Below are 27868 nucleotides of genomic sequence, written 5' to 3' on the forward strand. Positions count from 1 at the left end.
AAAAGAAGCAAGGGAGGAAATAACAGAGGCTCTGACCATCATTTTCCAACCCTCACTGGATACAGGTGTGGTGCCAGAGAATTGGAGGACTGCTAACGTTGTACAATTGTTTAAAAAGGGAGCAAGGGATAGACTGAGTAATTAGCTCGGTGGTGGGCAAATTATTGGAATCAATTCTGAGGGGCGGGATAAACCGTCACTTAGAATGGCATGGAGTAACCAAGGACAGTCAGCATGGATTTGATAAGGGGAGGTCATGTCTGACTAATTTAATTGAATATATATTAATGATTTGGACTTAAATGTAGAGGGCATGATTAAGAAGTTTGCAGATGATACAAACATTTGCCATGTGGTTGATAGTGAGGAGGAAAGCTGTAAACTGCAGGAAGATATCATTGGACTGGTCAGATGGGCAGAAATGTGGCAAATGGAATTCAATCCAGAGAAGTGTGAGGTAATGCATTTGGGGAGGATAAACAAGGCAAGGGAGTACACAATAAATGGGAGAATACTGAAAGATGTAGAGGAAGTGACGATCCGGATTCTTTCCCCTCAGTCTGGTTCAGTAAAAACTGAAGTCGAATACATTTTAAAGTTCATCACAACTTTAATAGCAGGTCTTAGTCTGTAGCTTCAATTCAGATTCCTGAGAGAATCCGAACGATTCTAACAGAATAAGGAGACAAAGACAATGACAAAAACTCATACCTTTATACAGATCGATAGGGGTTGGAACATCATTAACACAAGAGTCAACACCAATCATAAGCCGGGCACAGGTTGCCATGCGAGGTTACATTATTGCCGGCCAATCATAGATCGTCCATGTGCTGACCATGTTGCTGTTAGACATCAAAGGGGATACTTCCTCACCTTCCAACTTGGAATGTTCTTCCCTGTTCCTTCTGTTCCTTATCTCCCAACCTGGAATGTCTTTCAACTTTGGCTAAGCTCGTTACCTATATTGATCTGCCATAAACATGGAGACATTCAGACCAGTCCTTGAATCACATCAAAGACTCTACATTGATAAGACCATGCAAACCTGCTGACTATGCAAACATATGGCCCAGCAGGAGGCCAGGCCACCTGTACCAATCTCAGTTACTAACTAATTAACCCTTTCTAACCATTTTGTATTCTGCTTCTTTGCCACGTAGGCATCTTAATATTTTACCGAAAACTGACCACGTAGGGATTCTCAGAAGTGAGGGACCTTGGAGTGCATGTCCACAGATGCCTGAAGGTAGCAGGACAGGTAGATAAGGTGGTTAAGAAGGCATATAGAATACTTTCCTTTTTAACTGAGGCATAGAATATAAGAGCAGGGAGGTTATACTGGAACAGTATAAAACACTGGTTAGGCCACAGTTTGAGTACTGTGTACAATTCTGGTCACCACATTACAGGAAGGATGTAATTGCACTAGAGAGGGTACAGAGGAGATTTACAAGGATGTTGCCAGGACTGGAGAATTTTAGCTTTGAGGAAAGACTGGATAGGCTAGGGTTGTTCTCTTTGGAACAGTGGAGGCTGAAGGGTGATTTAATTGAAATGCATAAAATTATGAGAGGCCTAGATAGAGTGGATAAGAAGGATCTATTTTCCGTAGCACAGAGGTCAATAACCAGGGTATTGATTTAAAGTGATTGGTAAAAGAATTAGAGGGGAGCTGAGGAAAAGTTTTATCATCCAGAGGGTGGTGGGGGTCCGAAACTCACTGCCGGAAAGGATGGTAGAGGCAGAAAGCCTCAACTCGTTTAAAAAGTACCTCGATATGCACCTGAAGTGCCGTAACCTACAAGGCTACGGACCAAGTGCTGAAAAGTGGGATTAGGCTGGGTGGCTCATTTTCGGCCGACACAGACACGATGAGCTGAATGGCCTCATTCTGTTTCACAGAATCATAGAAAAGATACAGCACAGAAGGAGGCCATTCAGCTCGAAGAACAACCAGGTGCCCATTCTAATCCCACCTTCCAGCACCCGGCCCATAGCCCTGTAGCTTACAGCAATTTAGGTGCAGGTCCAGGTACTTTTTAAAAAGAGTTGAGGGTCCCTTCCTCTACCACCAATTCGGGCAGCGAATTCCATACACCCACCACCCTCTGGGTAAAAAAGTTTTTCCTCATGTCCCCTCTAATCCTTCCGCCAATCAGCTTAAATCTATGTCCTCTAGTTCTTAAACTCTCCACTAGGGGAAACAGGTACTTCCTGTCTACTCTATCTCGGCCCCTCATAATTTGTACACCTCAATCAAGTCTCCCCTCAGCCTCCTCTGCTCCAAGGAGAACAACCCTAGCCTATCCAATCTCTCCTCGTAACTGCAATTTTCAAGCCCTGGCAACATTCTTGTAAATCTTCTCTGTACTCTCTTCATACCAATTACGTCCTTCCTGTAACGTGGTGACCAGAACTGCACACAACTCCTGCTGTGGCCTTACCAGCGTTTTATATAGTTCCATCATTACATCCCTGCTTTTGTATTCTATACCTCGGCTAATAACCTTCTTCACAACCTTATCTATCTGTACTGCCGCCTTCAGGGACCTGTGCACATGCACTCCAAGGTCTCTCACTTCCTCTACCCTTCTCAATATATTCCCGTTTACGGCGTATTCCCTTTTACTGTTTGCCCTCCCTAAAGTGCATTACCTCACACTTCTCCGGGTTGAACTCCATTTGTCACTTTTCCGTCCACTCCACCAACCCATTGATATCTTCTCAGAGTCTACAGCTATCCTCTTCACTATCAACTACATGGCCAATTTTTGTGTCGTCTGCAAATTTGCCAATCATGCCCCCTACATTCAACTCCAAATCATTAATAAACACCACAAACAGCAAGGGACCCAACACTGAGCCCTGTGGCACACCACTGGAAACGGATTTCCATTCGCAAAGACATCCATAGACTTTTACCCTTTGTTTCCTGTTACTAAGCCAATTTTGGATCCAATTTGCCACATTTCCCTGTATCCCATGGGCTTTTACTTTTCTGACCAGTCTGCCACGTGGGACCTTGACAAATGCCTTACTAAAATCCATGTAGACAACATCCACTGCACTACCCTCATCCATCCTCCTTGTCACTTCCTCAAAGAATTCAATCAGATTTGTAAGGCATGACCTTCCCGGAACAAATCCATTCTGACTATCCTTGATTAAACCATGTCTTTCCAAGTGACAGTTTATCCTATCTCTCAGTATTGATTTTAATAGTTTGCCCACCACCGAAGTAAGATTGACCGGCCTATAAGCGTTCAGCCTTTCCCTCATACCCTTTTTAAACAATGGTACTACGTTTGCAATCTTCCAGTCCTCCGGTACCTCCCCTGTATCTAGTGAGGATTGGAAAATGATCCTCAGAGCATCCGCTATTTCCTCCCTGGCTTCCTTCAATAGCCTAGGAAACAATCCATCCGGCCCTGATGACTTATCAACTTTCAAGGAGTCCAGTCCCTCTAGTACTTCCTCTCTCGTTACGTTTACCTTATCCAATATTCCACACATCTCCTCTTTAACTACTGCGTCCAGATCATCCCTTTCCTTTGTGAACATGGAGACAAAATATTCATTTAAAACCCTACCCACATCCTCTGCTTCTACACACAAGTTACCCTTATCATCCCTGATAGGTCCCACCTTTTCCTTAGCTATCCTCTTGTGCTTAATGTATTGATAAAACATCTTTGGCTTCTCTTTAATCTTACTAGCTAATATTTTTTCATGCCCTCTCTTTGCTTTCCTTATTTCCTTTTATACGTCATCCCTGTTCTTTCTATACTCCTCTAGGCTTTCTGCAGTATTTAGTTTTCTGTGACAGTCATAAGCTTTCCTTTTCTACTTTATCTTGCCCCGTATACTTCTAGACAACCAGGGGGCTCTAAATTTAGCAGTGTCACCCTTTTTCTTTGAGGAGACGTGTCTGCATTGTACCCGTAGAACTTCACTTTTTAATGCCTCCCACTGGCTTGCCACTGATTTCTCCTCAAGTAGTTGTGCCCAGTCCACTTCTGCCAAATCACCGCTTAGTTCTGTGAAATTTGCCTTCTCCCAATTTAAAACGTTTACTCCTGATTTAACTCTGTCCTTTTCCATAATAATGCTAAAACTAACTGAATTGTGGTCACTATCCCCAATATGGTCACCCACTTGCCCATCTTCATTTCCCAGGACTAAATCTAGAATTGCATCCCCTCTTGTTGGGCTTGTCACGTACTGCCGTAAATTTTCTATGATTCTATGAAAGCTGTCAGCTCAAAAACATTGCTGAATATAGGCCTCATAATACACGAAGACAAAATGTCAGACTGAAAGCGCAGTGGGACACAGGCTTGTGATAACTCAAGCTGCAGGGACACTCAACATCTGATCACTTTTATTGCAGGGGAAAAAACCTAAAGCAAACAAAAGTGACGTTTGCAGCAGTGGCAATTAATGAAGGCAGATGAGAGTGATGACGGCATAAAATTTATTTCTTAGAACAGGTCTGTGGGTATATTCCCCCTAAGAAATTATGTATTTTTGAAGCTTGGTGCATTTTCTGCCATTGTGGAACAGATTGTAATTAAGCCAAAAATAATTTATCCTGGCAGGATCACAGATATTTTAAATATGAAAATAAGATTAGTTTTATGTGTTTTAATAGAAGTTTACATTGTCCAGCTCTTTCCATTGTAAATTTAAGCCCTGACAAGTTATCTGAATTTGTGAACTACATTTTTTTGTTTACAATATGCACAACCAGCAGTGGACCCTCCAAGACAAAAGTAGATCACTATCACATACGTCCTTGTCCAAGACCTTGTGGCAGCCCAGAGGTAGATGGGCATTACTGTACCTTGATTGAAAGTTTTCTCTTTTAGTGTCAGCTTGGCTCAGCTGGTAGAACTCTCACCTCTGAATCAGAAGGTTGTGGGTTCAAGCCCTACTCCAGGATTTGACCAAATAATGCAGCCGACACTTTAAGGGGGGTGCTGCATTGTTGGAGGTGTCGTCTTTCGAATGAGACGTTAAACTGAGGCACGGTCTGTCCTCTCAGGTGGACATAAAAGAGTCAATGGCACAATTTTAAAAAGAGCAGGGGAGTTTTCCCAGCACCCTGGACAACATTTATTCCTAAACTGACACCATTAAAAACAGAATATCTGTTCATTTATCTCATGGCTGTTTGTGGGACCTTGCTGTGCAAACGTTTGCCTACAAAACATGTAGTGCCTACACTACAAAATTTACTCACTGGCTGTAAAGCAATTTGGGGTGTCCTGAGGATGTAAAAGATACTATATGAATCCAAATTCTTTCTTGTACTTGAAAGGAAAATCATTACACACCTCAATAGTTTAAAAAAAGTCAAAAGTAGATGAAAATATGGTTTGTAGGAACAAGCAATTTTGTGCTCTCACGTGCACCTGATTGATTGCCTCTATTATTGTCACTTCTCATATTTTCCTGTGGATGTTGACTACTCTAATGCAGACAGTGCATGCTCTCTCCCTGGTTACTGAATGGTACTAAAGGGACCTCCATCACAAGTGTACAAACAAATTGAAAATTGCTTTTAAAATTGAAGAACAGAACTCAGTGCTGCATTCACACACAAACAGGCCAATAAGACATATCACAGTAGTTCATAGCAATAGAATCCTAAATATGGGAATCTCGGTGTATTTTTTAAACTTAAGTAAAGTTCATCATCATTCAAAGCCCGCTCTATTTTACTTCCAAACTCAGGGTAGCACAGTGACAGGAAGGCTCAAATATATCCAGTTAATGCATTCACGCTGTTAGTGATTAAGATTGAGAAATAGTTAAGAAATCCATTTGAAAGAAAAAATTACTTGTATTCTTATACTATATTCAATTTTAAGATAATTTCTGTAGTTAAAAAACCTCAAATTGAAAGACTACAAAAAGGCTGGAAATGTGTCTGTCCAGAGGTTGTGTACAGCCTGCTTCTGGGCCAGGTCACACATTGCTTACATTTAGATTAGCTTTATCAACCCAACTGGAGACTCCATTCTCTTTTTATGTCTTGCTAACCCAAACATCGATGTGCTTTATGTGCAACTTCAGGATCATTATATTTAGCAGGCCTAGGGACCTCTTGATAAGGACTGGTACTGAAAGTGGGTCAGGGTTATGGAATGCAGATGCCTATGGAGTAGTGGACTAGTCGGGGGTTGAGCTCAACTGACTGTAATGTGTGCATCTTCCGCGTCCGTATCTTATGTAATCTCGATGCATGGCCATGAGTATGAAGGTTCATCTAATCTTTAATAAACCTGCAAGAGTTTTTGACTACATGTTTTAACTTATTATTAGCACAGGCACAGGCCTGCAAGCCTTTGTCGAAATGCTGAAACAGAAACACCACAGAACATCCTTCTTTGACCCCAAAAAATGGCTGAAACTAGTCTTGAAGAAAATAAACCTTGATGTAACATAAATCTGCTTTGAAGAAAATAATGTTTTCAAAACCTGTACTTTAGCAGCTTATTTGTGGGACTAAACACTAAAGGGGCGATTTTAACCCTATCCACCCAGTTTCTACCAGGCGCGTGGGTGGTTAAAATCCGAAGGGTGACTTACCTGACGATGTCCCGCCTCGATCCCACCGTCTTCAATTTTAACCTGCTCTTCTGAGCAGGCAGCAAAGGCAGCTGCCTGAAGCCAGTAGGGTCATTGTTTAAATATATAGATCAGGGTCCAATGATGTCATCGGGCCCCAACTGCAATTTTAACTGTGGCCTGAGCGGGGAAGCCATTGTGGTTTTCCTGCCAGGTGAAGACAGGGGAAAAAAGGTTCCAAGACCAGAAGAGGCCATTTAAGGCAAGTCATTTAACTTTCCTTGTGGGAATAGGGAGGAGCAGTTGAGATCTCTTCTCTTCCAGGCTTCCCCCTTCCCTCCTGAAACACTTTGTCCACGACTTGTCTTCTTGCTACCACCCGAAACTCCACTCCCACCTGCCTACCAGCTGTCACTTCCCAACCGTTAAGGGCAGGCAAGTGTCTGGCAGCATGCTGATGAGGCCCGGGAGTTAAAATCGCCTCAGCCTTATGCTGCCAATGTCAGGGGTGGGGGGTTGGCGCTCATCCCACTTCAAGTTAAAATTGGGACTTAAATTAACTTAAGTCTGCAGGTCTCAGAAGTCATCAGCTCATTTTAAAACTTTTCTGCCCCAGGACTGTGTGCAACCAATAGTGAGAGAAAGTAATGTCGGATTGGTTCATTCCAACAGGCTCCAGTTCTACTATCAAAATCATCTGACTGGTTTTGACACCTTCCAGTTCTGTCTTCCAACTGATACAGTCAACTTTTAAACTCACTGGACAAAACTGAGTTTTCCTGTGAAACTCAAACTAGCTGGCACATTGATTGAAAGGCTGACTTTCAGCTTAAAATACTGACAGTTGGCATGTATGACCTTGTTAGTCCTTAGGATGCAATTATTGTTTCGGTTTGGATCTACTGCCATGTGTTCCTCAGATTTTTTTTATTTCTATTTTCATTTAGTACAATTTTCCTTATTCTCCATTGTTTGAGGATCTTTTCGGAGATGATTTTGCAGGACTTTCTTCCACTGTGGATGTGCTTTTTTTCCTTTTTGTGTTTGCCTGCACCTGTTTCCATTCATAACATGGACTAGTTTATTCAGGGCGATGTTCTGCATTGTCAAATGCTCCAAATTTCTTTACTGCCATTAACCATCCTGCTGTGTGCTTAGTTTCACTACAGAGATTCTCAATCATGCAAGTGTGGAATGTTTTCTTTACTCATCATTCATACTTTTTTCACTGGTTTTGCTGCACTTGTATATATTCTGTGATCTATTGCAATGGCATGTTTTCCTTACAAGAGAATATCCTTCCCCATTCCATTCAAGTCCAGTGCTGATCTTATCTACTGTGGAGTTTCTCTTGGATTCTTTTGTATAATAGTGACAAAGCTGAGAGAGAGAGAGAGAGAGAGAGAGAACCCTAGCACAAAAGAGAGAGAGCACGAGAGAGAAAAAAAGAGGGAAAAGAGGGAGGGAGGGAGGGTGGGAGACGGGTGGTCCAAGCAGAATTTTCTGAGTCCTCACCACTGGCGAGGGCTTGCATTTAGGACAGCGAAACACTGTTTGCAATCTTCCATCTTTGAATGTGAATGTACTGAAAATCACGAGCACTGCATCTGTGTTGTGGGGACTTGGAAAATTCTGCCCTCTATCTCAAGGTTTCAGTGCATCACGTAGGCTGTTTCTTGTATGTATAGTTTTATATAGACAATAAGTTGGTACCACGTTACAATAGATACCTGTCCCATTTTGTGTTGGGCAGTTTGGTTTTTGAGTGGGCCTACCTTTAAATTTCTAAAATGTAATTCAAGACTTTTTTTTTTGAATAGATGCCACTTTAATCCACTTACTCATGACGTGGAAGCATTAGTTATTAATTTTCATTTGCAGCAAACAAAACTCAAGCCATGAACCTGTCTGATTCTGAACTTGGGAAAAGATGTCAACCCTGTTCTATATGGATTGTTGCTGTGAATTTAGGGCTGTTTTCCAGGACTTAAGGTGTTGCACTGGTGTTTTACAACTGAAGACAGTGAAAACCTTACCAAAACTGATAGAATAACCTATCAGTTCTTATGTTCCATAAGTTTACTAAATATATGGTTTCTCAGTTGATTTAGAAACTTATTTATAAATAAAATTGTACATCACACAAGGTCGCAAAAGATATTATGCTTGATAGATGGTATCTATTTTTGGATTACACATAATATTATGGCTCAGAGACAAAATAAAACAAAGGTCTTTCAATAAAAGACCGAACTGAATCAATCTTTACGTGACTTTTAAAATGCGATCAAATCAAAAGAGCAGTTCCTTTCCATAAATGCTTGGGGGTTAAAACCACACTGTGTGACACCAGTAATGAATGTGTTAATGTGTTAACAAGGGCGTTAACCCATATAAAATAATCTATTTTTCACAGGAAACAAGAAATATTGGCACCCAAACAGTGTGCATCTGCTATTATCATTAGAAAGGGGACATCAAATTAAGTTTAATGCACCATCCAATACACCACCTATAACAAATAAGAAAAGGACCACTGCCATTTGAAGTAGCAACAACAGATATGCTCTTGGAACTGACTCCTTTGTACATGCTGCTAATTACTTACATGTTCAATTCAAGAAAAGATGGAAAGCTGAAAGCCTATATTTAAAATCAATTGGTTTTTCCCCATGAAGAACCACTGAATTTCAATCACTGATAAGCAAGACAAAAAAAATTGACTTTTTCCCTATCTGATTTTAAATTGCCAAAAGGAAATGCTAGTGGAAAATATAAATGTCACAAGAAAGGTAATTAAATCTTACCTGCTTCTAGCAGAATTCGGACAACATCCATCTTTCCGAACAAGGCAGCCTCATGCAGGGCACTTCCTTTCTCAGTCTACAAAGTACAAATGCAGATAATTTGTAACACACAGCAGAATTAATAACGATATATAGAATTTTTAATTAATGGAATAAGTTGTCTACATCATTCTTCCATCCCACTTTTAACACGCTAAACTCTACTACAAAGCACGTTCAAAGGTATTCTAAGATTTAAGTACACATTTTGTTCATATTCTACTATTTCCCCAAACGTTCAGCCTTCATCGCAAAAGCAATACCAGTACTTGAAACATACCAATGCTAGATTTGACCAAAAGCATTACCTCTTGCTCCTTCGGCATCTCAAGGCTGTTTGCACAAATCGGATGAAGTTGATGTCTTAAATTTGTCACAATGAGTAAGTGAGCAGAATTTGAAAATGAGTATGCATAGACTATTTTGTTGCTCAGTACATCCGTTTGTGGTTTGGTTATTCAGTCTTTTCAGAGTTTAATTTATATCAGCAGAACTATCTATACCTTTCTTAAAACAGAAGTGGTTGCAGAGATAACTTTTAAAAGAGGGCCAAACCGCAGATAGCTTTTACCAGCACATTGAAATGGTGCCTTTTGTACAAAATGGATGCACAGGATGCAAAAGCCTAGCTTTATTCAGAAAGGTTCTTCCTGTCTTGTTTCCCTGAATGACTGGGAATTGATGTCAAACAAAGGAAATCTCTCATGCTACACCATTTCCAGGAATTTAACTGGAAAAAAAATGTGTTTGCTGCTACTTGAGACCTTGCAGATAATCAGACCATGCAACATACTGAGGTCATTTTGTCCCTAAGCACAGAAGTCACTTCTTTAATTTACTGAGTTATCACTTTCCCCATCAGATAATATCCAATAAAAGTATTTGTAGTAATATGTCACAGTGAAATGTTTTTAAAAGTTTTTCAATACTGCACAATTTTGAAAGTTTGTAATAGACAGACTGCAGTTGACAGGCATTTAATAGTATTTTGATTTGTTCACAATTTTTACATATAGAGATGGGGAGGGTAGCTTGCCCAATTTTTGGACCGCATTTTTTTTTAATTTGCCAAATTGCCCATCCATTGTTTAAACACTTTACATCACAGAAATTGTAGAGAAATTGAAAAATGTCAAATATTTCATTTGAAAATTTGATACATGCAAATAAAATAAAAATAGGCAATCCTAGAACATCAACACTGTCCAGTTAAGTCATGCAGTGTTTAATTTAGCACTCGAGAGCATTTTTACAAAAAAATACCATTTAAATCACTTCATGTCAGCTACACTAAACATCAGAAACGATAATCCAGAAGTGTAACAGTAACTATTACTGCCAGCATGAAAGTCAAGAACAGGGGGAAAATAATTCAAAGAATTTACTGTCTGTCTGGGATTTGGTAATTTTGTTACAATTTTTTTTATATATATATATATATGTATGTATATATAAAAATGACCACTCCCTATTGCTGATTAGCACAAGAGTGTTTAAAATCTGTCCATTATTTCTACAACGAGTCCACTATAGACGAGACTTTCACCCACCTGGCTATTCACTTCCATGCCGGCCTCCAGCAAGACCTGTACCACAGCCTTGTGTCCATTGCGTGCAGCGAGATGCAGGGGAGTATGTTTTTTGGTATTGCAGCTCATCAAATTTGGATGTGCACTTATCAACATCTTGACCACCTGCAGACGACCATACAGTGCGGCCAGGTCAAGGGGTGATTCAAACTTGTTGTTCCTTATGGTGGGATCTGTCAGTTCATCTAAGAGAACGGCAACCACGTCTGAGTGTCCATACTGTGCTGCACAATGCAGTGCGGTTTCATTCTCGTTGTTCTGTTTGAGTTAAGGGTAGGAGAAGGCAAGACAATTACAAGGCGGTCATTAAAAATGCATTTTTCAAATAAAGAAAGTGGTGAAGCAAAATATTGAAATAAAAGCATGAAGCAGGAAAACCAAAATGTCATTAATTTAACTTACAACCATAATCTTTTGTGAAAGAGTTTGGATTCAAATTCGAGTTACAGGGGAAGTGCAAAAGGTATATGATCCTCTTTGGACATCCAATCAGGCACAGCATATCTGACGTGTATTGCACCTATGCGGATGGAAGTGCACCGAAATTCTGTTCTGGGCTATTTCGCATGGCCTGGGCACACTCCTGCAACAGGCCCAGCCTTTGGTAGGGTGTAGTACTGGGATCGGGGGGAAGGTGGGGGCAGAAATATGAAACCAGCTTCTGGCATTGGGGCTTCTGGATGCTGCTCTCCAAGAAGGCTCTCACAATTTAACATCCTCCTTGGGTGGTTGAAATAGGAACAGTTCAACTTTTTCCACTAAATCACCGAGCTGCTCCAGGACCCTCACAGGCCCCAGTCTGCAGGAGTCCCAGTGCAAGCCCCAACACTTGGTTTCCTCCATTGGGGTGCCCAATGGTTGGACAAGAAGTAAAGTGAGGCAGGAGTGCTGACTCAGGCCTGCGCCTACTCCAAGCACAGACCCAGTACCAGCCGTCAGGTTGCAGGGCAATACCAAGAAAATACTGACATTGCGTAGTGGGAGAAGAAACCTGATGCAATGGGTCTTCACCTCTCTTTACACTTTGCTGCACTTGGAAATGAAGCATTCCCCATCCACTGGGATGAGGAAAATTTTCCCTTAAGTCTAACATTTTTAATTCTCACAGATCTTAGTAACAATGAGTTTCTGTGGTACCTTTTAATTTTCAATTTCCTCTGAATAGATCTTATAGCAAGTAAACTATTCTTTCTGTAATATATATATGTAACAGAATTACTTTTATAGGGCCATCAAGTCCAAAATACAATTTCAACAAGCAGCAGAATACAACAAATATCATTGGCTTTAAAATGTGTCGCAGCTTTCAGCAGACATAACTCTGAAGAATAATTTTATAAATGAGCATCCTGTGTTTTCAGTGTCATGATTCATTATGCTGCAAAACGAATGTCACCCTTGAAACAATTAACAAAGGATCTGTTGTAAAATTGAGTCCGGTCAACTTCAGTGTTCTAGAGAGGCACTAATCTCAAGCAGGATTTCCTGTGTTCTTTCTTGAATAATGGAGAGGAACTGCACCCTTTAAAACTACTGATGGATATAGGATCTAAGATACAATATCCATAGTACTTAGTAAACAGGTCTTCAAGTACTTGACAGCTAACATGGCTGCATCTCCCAGTTTGGCAAACACAATCTAAACAGATGAAGCCAATTTTTTGCCTGGACACAGGCACCAGACACCAAGCTTATATGTCCATTGGCCAATGTTTAATGCCAATGCATTTTTCAAATCTAGTTACTTTCCTAGAGCTTGTTATGAAATTAGTACATGGTTATTAAATTCAGACAAAGAAATACATATAACAACTAATTACTTAACAAAAGTGTTAATAGTTATTGTGTTTCATGTTATATGAAATTGAAGCAAAACTGGAAAAAACAGACAAAGCAGACAAAATGACTTATTAAAGTTGACAGCTCATGTAGAGCTACCACACAGTATGAGCAATAAGCTAAATGTAACAAACTCCTAAGAGACAATATCTAGTACAATGTACATAAGTAATAGAGAATCGGAAATAGGCCATCACTTACATATTAAAGTCCACAATGTACCATAATCCATGAAATAAAGAATTTCTAAGTGCTCTGAAATGTCATTGTCAATTTATATTTCTATAACAAATAAGCATGTGAAAAAATGAGAGAAGTCTTAAATTAACTGCAGCTTAATATAATTATTCTGTGTGCAGGTTATAAAAGTTAATCGTCTAACCTTTCAAGCAGGCACAAAAAGTAACTAATTCAAAACCATATCACTTTTGGTCAGTCACTTTGCAACTGCTGCCAGCATGAGAATAAGGTCATACAAGCGGTGTGAGTGTATTCTCAGTACAATGTACAAGATAATGCATAGGCTGCAGTACAGCTAAAAGCAGCGAAATACTTGAGTTGAGATAACAATATAAACCTCAACTACAGACCACAAGCAGTTTATCAACATCACCTCAACCCTTAGATGTGTGACCGCCTTAGATCACACTCCAGGATCTGTTCATCTTCATAACGGTGAAGGATTTCTTATTGTTTTGTTCCAGCAAGGATATCATGACATACGTGGGGCTGTACCCAATATTTTAAGGGCATGCCAACAAAAAAAAATGACGAACCCCCACTTCCCCCAACTCCACTTCACGGTACCACATTTAAAAAAAAACGACCAAACATGCCTAATATAAAAGGTATTTTTTCATTTACTATAATTTGCTATTTTTTAAATAATTGCTAACAATGGAAGATTTGATGTGTATGCTGTATTTAATGAAAGTGTAAACCCATTCTTTATAAACGGGGTAATACAAGCTTCAGGTCTGCTTTAGATATTCTCTCGCATACTGTGATGTTGGTCACTTCTGCGAGAGGCCCAAGAGTGCTCCCTTGCTGCCCAAAATGTAATTATATGATACTGTAATGCAGGGATGTAAGATAGGACCCCCTCATGATCTGAACTGAATATTGTGTCTTTTGCACCTGCCCTCACATGCGCTTCTCCAGTCTCTGCTTGGAGCAGGTTTAAACACACAGAACCTTCTGAATTAGAGCTGAGAATGCAACCGATTGAAACAACATTTTAAGACGATCATATCAGAATTTGTGAATGCCTTGTTTTTTTTTTACATCACAGCCTATATTCTGTACCGAACTATGGCCCAAGAAAACATGTGCATTTGTGGAAGTAACATTACTTCCTTTTTAAAATGTGATTATCAAGGTGAGATAATTCAGTGCCAAGGAGTGAAAAGCTTTCCCATTTCAGACATCTGGGGCTCGATTTTAGCACCCGCAATCGGGTGCGTTCGTGGCGGGGGGGCTTCAAAAATCGGGGATTCCCGGGGCGGGTCCGGAGCTCGGCTCCAACCCTGATTGACCTGATATTTTAGGAGGGATCGGATTTTGCAATTAACTGAGACCGTTTCCCGTACTGGGGGAAACACTCCCAGTTGAAATGGACGTGTTGCAGCCACCAGCCTGTGGCAGCTGCAAAGGTCCATTTGACAGGTGCGGGGGGCGGGGGGGAGACCCTCACTCATTGCAGGAGGCCACTCTGTCACTTTGGACAAAGTTTGGCCTCCACCACCCTCCTCCTAACAATCAAATTCACCAACCTGCACACTTGCCCCGGTGTCCAGACGCATGTACCTACCTTGCGGACCCCCTCAGATGTACATCTTCCGGATGGGGGCCGCCGTAGCTGCAGTCATGACCTCCTCAGAGGGCGAACAGCATCACCAGCCTCGCTGGCCACGCCGTCTACCTCTGACACGTGGAGCCCCACAACACAGTGCTGTGACACATCCACCTGCACAGCAGGAGGGAGGGCAACCGCAGAGAGAGATGCGTCGCAGAGGGCACTACCCTCGCAAAAGGGTTCACAGACCGAGGCTCAGCTTCCTGGACCTCTCTGAGCAGCAGTGCACATGGAGGCTCAGAGTCACTCGACATGTAGTCGTGGACATCTGCAGCCTCCTTCATGCTGAGCTGCTCCCAGCTGGCCCGAGCACCATCTTCTTACCTGTCGCTGTCAAAGTCACCACTGCCCTCAACAACTTCCCCTCCGCATCCTTCCAGGGTGCCACCGGGGACATCGCTGGCGTCTCTCAGTCATCTGCAGTGACCCAATGGGTGGCATCAAGTGCGTATGTTCATGGTGAACCCCATGAAAGGGACCGATTCCACAAGCCAGTCAAGAATGGGCAAGACGTGGCAGCAGTGGTGATAATAATATTTATTGTGCATGTGAAACAAAACAAAAGAAATGAAAAACATGACAAATCGTCAGACACCCTTGTGCATTCCCTTTGTGCTCACAAAACCTTCGCCGTGCGTTTCCGGGAACCCCTACGTGGTGCTACCCCTGTGACTTCAGCAGAAGTAGTGGCAGGTTGCTTTTGTCCATGCCCTGACCGATGAGATGCTTTGGGCCGACGCCCTCTGGGTTTGGGTGCCCATGAGGGCCCCTCCAAAGACTGTTCCACCTGCACCTGTGCGGGGGCAGACTCGGCCACCTGGAGAGGGGGCAGCATTGCGGGTACTGGTTGAGAGGGGGGCAACGGGTGAGACGTGGGAGCGCTTTGAGTGGCGTCCCCACTTCCATTCCCCTTTCACCATCATCCCTCTTGAGGCCCAGGCCCACATCACTCCTTCCACCCTGCTGGACGGCAGTTTGGAGGACTTGTGTGAGGCCTTGGAAGGCCACCTGTAAAGTTTCTGTCAGCCTGTTCAAGGCGGCAGAATGTTGCTCACCCTGAATCCGAACGGCCGTTGTCAGGGCCTGAATGGACTCAATGTTGAGCCATGCTTGACGCTCGAGGGAGGCTAGCCTTTCCTCCACCGCAGACATTCCCGCACCTACCCGAGACACTATCTCAGAGATGCCTTCACGTCCCTGCGACACTATCTTGGAGATACCCTCCTGTACCTGTGCCACCATTCCCCTCATGCAGGAGTTGGACTCCTCCATCCTCTGCGCGATTGTGAAGAGTGCGCGTGGCACCTGTTCCAGCACCTTGGAAATGTGCTGCTGCCCCTTGATGACTCTCCTATTCATGGCTGGCCCCCAGGATTCAGCATCTGGGTCCAGCTGAGCAGAGCCTGGAGAAGAGTGTTCCCACCGACGTGGACTCTCCATGGCTGCCCCTGCCACCAGGGTCTGCTCATGCTCACATGTGCGTGATGACTCACCATGTGCAAGCCCAACTAAGTGAGGACGGGGACCCACCGAGGTGTATGTATCTGCACTGGTGGATGCATGGCTCAGATGTGACGATGGACCCTCAGAGACCGGCTGGTCCTCTGAGGAATCGCCCTCCAAGCTCACGGCGCTCGCAGATGGCCCTGCAAGAGAACAGAAAGCAATATTAGGCATGTGGACAGATGTTGAGGTGCTGCAGATGCCAAGTGATGCTAAGATCATTTGCTATCATGAGTGCTGAGTGTTAACTTTCTGTCACCGGCTGTTTGTGCAATCCCAGCCTCGGCATCCGCCGCAGACAGGCACTCCAGCGTGCGGCTGATGTCCAACGCCTGATGCTCCACGTCCATTAGGACCACCTGGTGTGGCGGCCCCCTCCGGTCCGTGCCCTCTCTCGGGCGTTCTGGCATCTCTTCTGCTATCAAGGCAAAACACAGAGGCGTGATTGAGTGATGGTTGCATGGTGTGGGTGTGGGTGGGGTTGAGCGTGAGGGAGATGCATGGGAGGGTGCATGTGCAACATAGCCATGATATTGTATGAGGATTGGGTTGCGTGGTAGCGTTCGAATGGGGACAGGGGCGGTGAGTACGTGCAGGCAAGGTGAGGATGATAGCTGGGTGGATGTGAGGAGTAATGCAAGAGCGTTGTGGTGGCAGTGCAGAAGGGGTTGTGTGATGGTGGAGGTGATGTGGAAGACGGAGTGTGGGAGAATGCGTAAGTATACTCACTTTGCCTAACCTGGTTAGATCATTAAATCTCTTCCGGCACTGGACCCAGATTTGTGCCACATTGCTGCAGCTGCTGACCTCCTCGGCCACCTCCAGCCATGCCTTCTTCGTGGTGGAGGGAGGGCACTTCCTCCCATCAGACGGGAAAAATATTTCCCTCCTCCTCCTCACCCCATCCAGCAGTAGCTGGAGTGAGGAGTCTGAAAATCTTGGGGCAGCCTTCCCCCTGGCGTGCTCCATGGTGCAGCATTGGTTGTTTGCTGCAGGAGGAGCATTGGTGGACTGCCGCTTTAAATAGGGCTCCTCCAGCTGACAGACCTTGCTGCGCATGCGCAGTCCGCCCGCCGCGCAGCTTACCAGCGTTACCCACGCGCCCAGTCGACCCCCCGTTGAGAACCCGCCGCCCTGCAAATATCGAGCCCCCAATATCTGCAACAAGCACTCCAGGTCGGGTATAGCACAGTTTGCTGTAGAGTAACCTTACCCACTGCACCAGTATGATATCTCTATTCCCCACACCTGTCGTTTACATGGGCTCTCCAAGAGAAGTTGCCAATTACTGCAAAATTGGGCAGTTCTGTAGTGTGTGTGATTGCCCACTGGGAACTGTATTGAGATGGCACAAACTCTTTCACACAGAACGTTAAAAGCCAGCCAAGGCTTTCATCCCAACCATGTGAGTTGGACTGAACCGAAGCTCAGAAGTGAAAGGATAGTATGATAACTTACTGAACATCAAACAATGTCAAGATGTAATTAATTGAATGATATGCAGCAGAATATCATATATCATATATTTATAGTTGTTATTGCACTGCAACAAGTTCTGAAAACATTTACTGCAATGACACAATATTGTGGTTGGAATTATAATTTATTGCAGTGTTGCAGCTTTGTGCTCAGAATCATAATGGAAAGGAATCCATAAAAATAGATTCTTACAACTTGCGTCACCTCAGATGTTGCACAGCACACAAAACATAGGAACAGGAACATAGGAACAGGAGTAGGCCATTCAGCCCCTCGAGCCTGCTCCGCCATTTGATAAGATCGTGGCTGATCTGTGATCTAACTCCATATACCTGCCTTTGGCCCATATCCCTTAATACCTTTGGTTGACAAAAAGCTATCTATCTCAGATTTAAATTTAGCAATTGAGCTAGCATCAATTGCCGTTTGCGGAAGAGAGTTCCAAACTTCTACCACCCTTTGTACGTAGAAATGTTTTCTAATCTCACTTCTGAAGGGTCTGGCTCTAATTTTTAGACTCTGCCCCCTACTCCTAAAATCCCCAACCAGCGGAAATAGTTTCTCTCTATCCGTCCTATCTGTTCTCCTTAATATCTTATAAACTTCGATCAGATCACCCATTAACCTTCGAAACTCTAGAGAATACAACCCAATTTGTGTAATCTCTCCTCGTAACTTAACCTTTGAAGTCCGGGTATCATTCTAGTAAACCTACGCTGCACTCCTTCCAAGGCCAATATGTCCTTCCGAAGGTGCGGTGCCCAGAATTGCTCACAGTACTCCAGGTGCGGTCCAACCAGGGTTTTGTATAGCTGCAGCATAACTTCTGCCCCCTTGTAGTCTAGTCCTCTAGATATAAAGGCCAACATTCCATTAGCCTTATTGATTATTTTCTGCACCTGTTCATGACACTTCAATGATCTATGTACCTGAACCCCTAAGTCCCTTTGGACATCCACTGTTTTTAACTTTTTACCATTTAGAAAGTACCCTGTTCTATCCTTTTTTGATCCAAAGTGGATGACCTCACATTTGTCTACATTGAATTCCATTTGCCACAGTTTTGCCCATTCACCCAATCTATCAATATCGCTTTGTAATTTTATGTTTTCCTCTACACTGCTTACAATGCCAGCAATCTTTGTGTCATTGGCAAACTTTGATATGAGACTTTCTATGCCTTCATCTAAGTCGTTAATAAATATTGTGAATAATTGAGGCCCCAGGACAGATCCCTGCAGGACTCCACTAGTCACATCCTGCCAACATGAGTTCCTACCTATTATCCCTACTCTCTGTCGCCTTTCGCTCAGCCAACTTCCTAACCAAGTCCGTACTTTTCCCTCGATTCCATGGGCTTCTATCTTAGCTAACAGTCTCTTATGTGGGACCTTATCAAATGCCTTCTGGAAGTCCATATAAATAACATCCATTGACATTCCCCTGTCCACTACTTTAGTCATCGCTTCAAAAAATTCAATCAGGTTTGTCAGGCACGGCCTACCTTTCACAAATCCATGCTAGCTCTCTCTGATTAACTGAAAATTCTCGAGGTGTTCAGTCACCCTATCCTTAATTATAGACTCCAGCATTTTCCCCACAACAGATGTTAGGCTAACTGGTCTATAATTCCCTGATTTCCCTCTCTCTCCTTTCTTAAAAAGCGGAGTGACATGTACAATTTTCCAATCTAGAGGGACAGTTCCTGAGCCCTGGCTCAACACAGTCGTCACTAATAACCACAAAAATAAATAAACTGTGAAATAACACTCAGACTGCTAACCCCTCCCTGCAGTCACTCGCCTGACCTGATGGTGCTGTTACAGCAAATATCGCATTGCACAGACTAATGAAATATTGATGTGAAATAAGCAAACCAAAATTCACTTTTTAAAATAAGAAACACAGTGGTTGATTTTTCTCCAGTGCAGTATCCGGGCAGCTGGCTAGCAGAATGCACCAGAAGGTCCGGTCGAAACCGAGCTTACCAGGGGCAGCCCACTAGCACTGGGCTGCCATAATATCAGGTAGGCCAGGGAAAGGTATGTCCTAGGGGAGGGCCCCCCACCTCTGGGAGAGGGGGAGCTGAAGCAGCAGCGGCCCATGCTGGGTTTGTGGGATCGAGAGGGAGTACTCCTGCTCCTCCCAACCCCATACAAAAAAGGGGCCACAGCGGTGGCAACATGGTGGTAGGTCATTTCCCCCATTTTTGGGCTGCTACAAAGCCTGTTTCCACGAGGCAGGAGGGATGAAAATTCAGCCCACAATATTCACAAACCAGTTGCATAAACAGGCTGCTTAACAGGAACAAATATGAAATCATGTTTGTCAGACACTTGAGGTGGGGCCTACAAAACTCAAGAGAGACAACCTGCATCTCTTGTGTGGCAGACATGCCCATCAAGTATCCTCTGCAGTGTATCAGTCCCTCTACATTTATTACTCAGTAAAACTGACTTTAGTGAAAGTTATCTTCTTGTTGATGGCCAGTAACGAGAGAATTTAATATAATTTGTGAAGTGCAATCCACAAGAACTGCATCAGTATTAGTATAAAAAAAGAAAATGCTGAGAGTCAGTAAGTGAGGCAGCGTGGAGAAAGACCCAGAGTTAACGTTTCAGGTTGAAGACCTTTCGTCAGAACTGGAAGATATTAAAGAGTTAAAGTTTTTAAGCAAGTACAGAGCCAGAGAAAGGTGGGGGGAGGGGAGGGGAGGAAAGGAAAGAACAAAAGGGAAGGTCTGTGATAGGGTAAAGGGCAAGAGTGATTTGATGACAAAAGGGATGATGGTGCAAGGCAAGGAGGGTGGTAGCAGGACAAGTTAAGAAACAAAAGATTGGTCTGTAGGAGCTATAAATGGCAACAGCAGAACCATAACCAGCACTTGCTGTCCGAAAAAATGGAAGCAGTGGTTATGATCTGAAGTTATTGAAATCAATGTTGAATCCAGAAGGTTGTAAAGTGCCTAAACCAAAGATGAGGTGCTGTTCCTCGAGCTTACATTGAGCTTCATTGGAACAGTGTAAGAGGCAGAAGAATGAGAGATCAGAGTGGGAGTGGGTCGGGGAATTAAAGTGGCAAGCGACCGGCAGATCAGAGTCACGCTTGCGGATAAAGCGGAGGTGTTCAACAAAGCGATCATCCAATCTGCATTTGGTCTCCCCAATGTCGAGGAGACCACATTGTGAGCAGCATTGTTAGTCTGTGTGTGTGCCCTTGTAATAAAGATCATTAATAACCTGGTGGGATGAAAACTGGTAAAGTTTTTAATTTGTATTGATTTTAAGTGACTTTGATGCCAGAATGGTTGTGCTGTTGCAAGACGTTAAGTACCATTATGTAGGCAGAGCTTAAAGTGGGAAGTGGATGGGATGCAGATTAGAATGGTTATCTTCTGCCTCGGAGTCTTAGGTTGAAGGAAAATAGGATAAAAGTCTCAATTTTCTGACACATATTAAATATTGGTGAACTCTAAAACAAGAATGAGAACTGAAAGTGATCTAGTTTCACCTTATAAAAAAAATTGAAATGTTATCCCATACAATGAAGGATCATTTTCTTTCAAAAATGTCAGTGCATATGTGCAGTGGGACAGTTTTGAATACTGTTTCTTGGGCAACATGATTCGTTACCACAGTATTTGCACTGTTTTGTGACATCTAGGGTCCGAGTGTAAACGTACATTGGTTTTTCACCTCTAGGGCCTGAGTTCAAATACAGCTCAGACTGATAGGATGAAAATCTCCTGTCTCTGCTGGAAGTAACCATAGAGAAATTAGTTTAAGCAGTGTCAATCCAGCTGTTAGTGGATGAGAATCTACAGCTCAAAACCACTTGTAATTTGGCAATAATTGGCACGCTCACCGAGAGGGGCCCAAGGGTGATTGCAGTGGGAAATAGGATGTTTTCATCTAAAGTTGGGGTTAAGATAGATTGTTGAAAAAGTGTAGAAGAAACTGCAATATTTAACTTGCACGGCTGAACATAATATTGGGATATAAATATTCTATTTCTTAACACTGACAATTGTCATCCAGTTAAATACAAAATCGACATACTCACCTTTCAAAAAAAGCAAAACACAATAAAAATGAAAGTGAAACTAAATGCAGAGTCTGCATGGTCTGCATGTGAAAGTTTGCAGCAGTATTAAAAACCTCTTCTGCTATTTTAGCATGTCTCCAAATACATTGGTAAAGGTATTTGTGAGAATAATTCCTAACCTAGGAAATCAATCAGATGGAAGTCTTTTTCAGCAATATTCAACATGTATAACTTTGCTGTATGTGCTAACACTGTTACTGTTCAGAGAAGGGTTAAGTTACAGTTTAAACAAAACATTTTAACAGTGGAACTTTTAAACCAGAAGGCATGATCAGGGTCATGCAGGGAATGAATAAATCTGTAGGGTAGATGTTCCTGGGTTTAGTGCCCAAATAACACCTGAATACGGGCAATATGCACAGGAAAAACAGATGCTAATCCTTTGTCCCCGTTGTGCACCTGAATAGCATAGCCCCCAAATTTCCTGTATGGCTTTTCTGGTTACTGTGCCCGAAGAGGCCACAGCTATGTAAATTCCATGCAAATGAATGTCAGAATGTTCTTCACACAGATTTCCCCATCAACTGTTGAAGTGATTCGCCTGGCCCTCTCCTGAGCCAATAACAACTGTTTCCCTGCCACAGAGAAAAAATACACCACTCCCCATACCATGTAACTGCTCCATTCCATGTGGAATAAATAGAGAAACCTCACAGTCAAACCAGCACCCCTCTCCTATTTCCACACCATCATTCTTCCTACCCACACTTGTTTTCACTGTTCCTCCCCCTGCTGCTTGTCACCAATGTTTTGTCACCAAAGGAAGATGAGGCGCTAAGGTCATTGTTCTGAAAACTCACTTCTGGCCCATTCTGCCCAAATTCCCTGGGACAGTGCCTGCCTTGGAAAATTCAATCCTATCTTTTCATAGGATGATCTTAACTCCATTAAAGGTTGTTCAGTAGAAATATTGTAGGAAACCGTAGCAGCTTAATCTTTATTCCAAAGGAGACAATCTCTTCATCTGGTCACATGGCCTGCTACCGGGATGATTTTCAGTTCAATGCAAACTGGTTAGAGGACATTGTCCATGATCTGCATGGAGTTGCTAGAATTCATGTTTTGAGCACAACAGAAGTAAGTGGAAAAAGCATAAATTGGTGAGGCAACAGAGTTGCACTTAAAAAGTATGTTCCTTTTTACTGCCTGATCATCCTTTGTAATAAACATACTAATACTGATTCAAAAGCAAAATACTGCGGATGCTGGAAATCTGAAATAAAAACAGAAAATGCTGGAAAAGCTCAGCAAGTGAGGCAGCATCTGTGGAGAAAGAAATAAAGTTAACGTTTCAGGCACTGCAATAATAAACCCCTTCAGGCTTCAATAATATAGAAACAATTAAACTGGATATAAAAAATATTGATACTATAAGGGTACTGCAGTAAAAACTATTAAAGATGCTGAGGGAATTGCATGATTTATAACAAGAATCAATTACTGGCCAGTTCATGTCCACTTCAATTATCGGGCTTTATTTAAATTATGAGAACAGTAACGGGGAAACTCCTACATTTTTTTAAAAATTCGTTCATGGGATGTGGGCATTGCTGGAAAGGCCAGCATTTATTGCCCATCCCTAATTGCCCTTGAGAACGTGGTGGTGAGCTGCCTTCTTGAACTGTTGCAATCTGTGTGGTGAAGGTTCTCCCACAGTGCTGCGAGATGGGGAGTTCCAGGATTTGACCCAGCGACGATGAAGGAACGGCGATATATTTCCAAGTCGGGATGGTGTGTGACTTGGAGGGGAATGTGCAGGTGGTGTTGTTCCCATGTGCCTGCTGCCCTTGTCCTTCTAGGTGGTAGAGGTCGTGGGTTTGGGAGGACATGGGAAGAAGCCTTAGCGAGTTGCTGCAGTGCATCCTGTGGATGGTACACACTGCAGCCACTGTGTGCCGGTGGTGAAGGGAGTGACTGTTTAGGGTGGTGGATGGGGTGCCAATCAAGCGGGCAGCTTTGTCCTGGATGGTGTCAAGCTTCTTGAGTGTTGTTGGAGTTGCACTCATCCAGGCAAGTGGAGAGTATTCTATCACACTCCTGATTTGTGCCTTGTAGATGGTGGAAAGGCTTTGGGGAGTCAGGAGGTGAGTCACTCGCCGTAGAATACCCAGCCTCTGATCTGCTCTTGTAGCCACAGTATTTATGTGGCTGGTCCAGTTAAATTTCTGGTCAATGGTGACCCCCAGGATGTTGATGGTGGGGGATTCGGCGATGGTAATGCCATTGAATGTCAAGGGGAGGAGGTTAGACTCTCTCTTGTTGAAGATGGTCATTGCCTGGCACTTGTCTGCCGTGAATGTTACTTCCCACTTATCAGCCCAATCCTGGATGTTGTCCAGGTCTTGCTGCAAGCGGGCATAGACTGTTTCATTATTTGAGGAGTTGCGAATGGAACTGAACACTGTGCAATCATCAGCGAACATTCCCATTATTAACTTATTATTAACTGTCAACAGCTAATAAAATCTAGTCCTATTTCTACCACTTACAATAAAATAAACAAATGTGTCTGGTGTCTGAATTAGAACGGAATGCACTGTAAATATATAACTATGGAACAACTGTCACCGAATCATACTGTCCTAATTAAAGATCATGAAAATCAGGTTTTATTGCCAATTTTAAAAAGCGGGTTTTTTTCCAGGTTTTACTTTCATCGGAAAAGGGGGAGAAAATCAGTGGAAAATATTGACCAAAAAAGGGTTGGGAAAAAAAAACAGTAAAATAAAAGTTCTTATTTTGAACATGGTGGCTAAAAAAAAACTCAAGAAAACAAGCAAAGGACATAAAAAGTTATGCACCGATGTTTATTTTTGTGACTCCAGCCATTTAGCTGTCACTATCATAATGGGATAATCAATTTTTTTAAAAAGAGATTATGCACAGGGGAACAGTTGCAATCTTGCTTACAGTAAACAATGCCTTGGTGGGTGACCTGAATCAGTCTTTGATCGATGATCTAAGTCGTTATGGGGATGATCAGTGTGGTAACTGTCAGTGCACTGCTGTCCTTGCTCATACCTGACCAAGAATGAAAGACTGACATTTGCTGCAGTATAAAGTATATAGCCCTCACAGCAGGTCATAAAGATCCAGCTCCCTTTCGAAAGAAAATCCAATTTTCACAGCCTTTCATGTCAAAAATCATCCAGAGATGCGTGTGCATCACATTCATGACACTGACCCAGCATGTACAGCACGCAACGTGCTTGCTGACATCACGATGCAATGTATCTGCATCTCCAGGCCTGATTTTTGGTAAGAAAACAATGGGAAATTTCGGGAGGTTTTCCTCCAACTTGGGTGGAAACCGATTCTTACTGATTCACCACCTGAAAAGAAATGGGAATTTATCAGTGGAAATCGGTAAAAACAGATTTTATTGATCACTAGTAACAATCAAAAGCAAGAGGGACAAAATAGCTTGGCATGTCAGCTGATGAAAATAAGTAATTTATTGTTGGGAGTCAAAATATTCACCCATCTTTGGTGTCCAGCCACAATTCTATCATCCAGTTTAGGTACAGTTTCTAATTTAAGAATATGTTGAATACATTTACAAGATGGATGAAATAACCACCTCTACAGAAATTCTCCAAATAGTTTATAATTAATTAATTACTGCAGGACACTTCCTAGGTTTCAGATACTATATGCAACTCCTTGATTGCCTGCATAATACATTAATGTAATTATGTCCAGGTTTCAGAAACATTTTTATTTCAACAACTTTCACATGTAAGCACCAGTCGTACATGCTCACATTTCTAATCATGTGGAACAAAGTGTCAACAACAACGGCAACAACAACAACATGCATTTATATAGCGCCTTTAACATAGTAAAATGTGCCAAAGTGCTTCACAGGAGCGTTATCAAAGAAAATTTGACACCGAGCCACATAAGGAGATATTAGGACAAGTGACCAACAGCTTGGTCAAACATGTAGGTTTTAAGGAGCGCCTTAAAAGGAGGAGAGAGAGGTAGAGAGGCAGAAAGGTTTAGGGAGGGAATTCCAGAGCTTAGGGCCCAGGCAGATGAAGGCACGGCCGCCAACAGTGGACTGATTAAAAATCGGGGATGCACAAAAGGCAAGAATTGGAGGAGCACAGAGAACTTGGAGGGTTCTCGGGCTGGAGGAGGTTACAGAGATAAGGAGGGGCGAGGCCATGGAGGGATTTGAAAACAAGGATGAGAATTTTAAAATTGAGGCATTCCCGGACCAGAAGCCAATATAGATCAGCGAGCACAGGGGTGATGGGTGAACAGGATTTGTTGCAAGTTAGGATAAGGACAGCAGAGTTTTGGATGAGCTCAAGTTTATGGAGGGTGGAAGATGGGAGGCCGGCCAGGAGAGCTTTGGAATAGTCATGTCTAGAGGTAACAAAGGCATAGATGAGGGTTTCAGCAGCAGATGAGCTGAGGCAGGGGCGGAGACAAGCGATGTTATGGAAGTGGAAGTAGGATGTCTTGGTGATGGAGCGGAAATGTGCTCAGAAGCTCATCTCAGGGTCAAAAAGGACACCAAGGTTGCGAATGGTCTGGTTCAGCCTCAGACAGTGATCAGGGAGAGGGATGGAGTCAGTGGCTAGGTAACGGAGTTTATGGTGGGGACCAAAGACAATGGCTTCAGTCTTCCCAATATTTAGTTGGAGGAAGTTTTTGCTCATCTGGATACCAGACAAGCAGTGTGACAAATCAGAGATCATTTTTTTTTATTCGTTCATGGGATGTGGGTGTCGCTGGCAAGGCCAGCATTTATTGCCCATCCTTAATTGCCCTCGAGAAGGTAGTGGTGAGCCGCCTTCTTGAACTGCTGCAGTCCATGTGGTGAAGGTTCTCCCACAGTGCTGTTAGGTAGGGAGTTCCAGGATTTTGACCCAGCAACGATGTATTTCCAAGTCGGGATGGCGTGTGACTTGGAGGGGAACATGCTGGTGGTGTTGTTCCCATGTGCCTGCTGCTCTTGTCCTTCTAAGTGGTAGAGGTCGCGGGTTTGGCAGGTGTTGTTGAAGAAGCCTTGACGAGTTGCTGCAGTGCATCCTGTGGATGGTACACACTGCAGCCACAGTGCGCTGGTGGCGAAGGGAGTGAATGTTTAGGGTGGTGGATGGGGTGCCAATCAAGCGGGCTGCTTTGTCCTGGATGGCGTAGAGCTTCTTGAGTGCTGTTGGAGCTGCACTAATCCAGGCAAGTGGACAGTATTCCATCACACTCCTGACTTGTGCCTTGTAGATGTGGAAAGGCTTTGGGGAGTCAGGAGGTGAGTCACTCGCCACAGAATACCCAGCCTCTGACCTACTCTTGTAGCCACAGTATTTATGTGGTTGGTTCAGTTAAGTTTCTGGTCAATGGTGACCCCCAGGATGTTGATAGTGGGGGATTCGGCAATGGTAATGCCGTTGAACGTCAAGGGGAGGTGGTTAGACTCTCTCTCGTTGGAGATGGTCATTGCCTGGCACTTGTCTGGCGCAAATGTTACTTGCCACTTATCAGCCCAAGCCTGGATGTTGTCCAGGTCTTGCTGCATGCGGGCTCGGGCTGCTTCATTATTTGTGGGGTTGCGAATGGAACTGAACACTGTGCAATCATCAGTGAACATCCCCATTTCTGATCTTATGATGGAGCGAAGGTCATTGATGAAGTAGCTGAAGATGGTTGGGCCTAAGACACTGCCCTGAGGAACGCCTGCAGCAATGTCCTGGGGCTGAGATGATTGGCCTCCAACAACCACTACCATCTTCCTTTGTGCTAGGTATGACTTCAGCCACTGGAGAGTTTTCCCCCTGATTCCCATTGACTTCAATTTTACTAGGGCTCCTTGGTGCCACACTCGGTCAAATGCTGCCTTGATGTCAAGGGCAGTCACTCTCACCTCACCTCTGGAATTCAGCTCTTTTGTCCATGTTTGGATCAAGGCTGTAATGAGGTCTGGAGCCGAGTGGTCCTGGCAAAACCCAAACTGAGCATCAGTGAACAGGTTATTGGTGAGTAAGTGCCGCTTGATAGCACTGTCGACCACACCTTCCATCACTTTGCTGATGATTGAGAGTAGACTGATGGGGCGGTAATTGGCC

The 27868-nt window shown here is 43.2% G+C and overlaps 1 protein-coding gene across 12 annotated transcripts in view; it reads right to left on the minus strand.

The window, feature by feature from the left end:
• anks1b (ankyrin repeat and sterile alpha motif domain containing 1B) overlaps nucleotides 1–27868 on the minus strand; it is a 738433-nt gene that overhangs the window by 367023 nt on the left and 343542 nt on the right. For 11 of the 12 annotated variants that reach the window (XM_068004841.1, XM_068004853.1, XM_068004843.1 and 8 more), the window contains 2 exons: nucleotides 10973–11269; nucleotides 9384–9459 (listed from right to left, as the gene is read on the minus strand). In XM_068004841.1, coding sequence (XP_067860942.1) covers nucleotides 9384–9459; nucleotides 10973–11269 — 373 coding nt within the window. Of the gene's footprint in view, nucleotides 1–9383; nucleotides 9460–9730; nucleotides 10021–10972; nucleotides 11270–27868 lie in introns of those variants that run through there. The other variant, XM_068004849.1, reaches the window with a different exon arrangement.

Source organism: Heptranchias perlo, chromosome 24 (assembly GCF_035084215.1).
Source record: "Heptranchias perlo isolate sHepPer1 chromosome 24, sHepPer1.hap1, whole genome shotgun sequence".
In the NCBI taxonomy this organism is placed as follows: Eukaryota; Metazoa; Chordata; class Chondrichthyes; order Hexanchiformes; family Hexanchidae; genus Heptranchias; species Heptranchias perlo.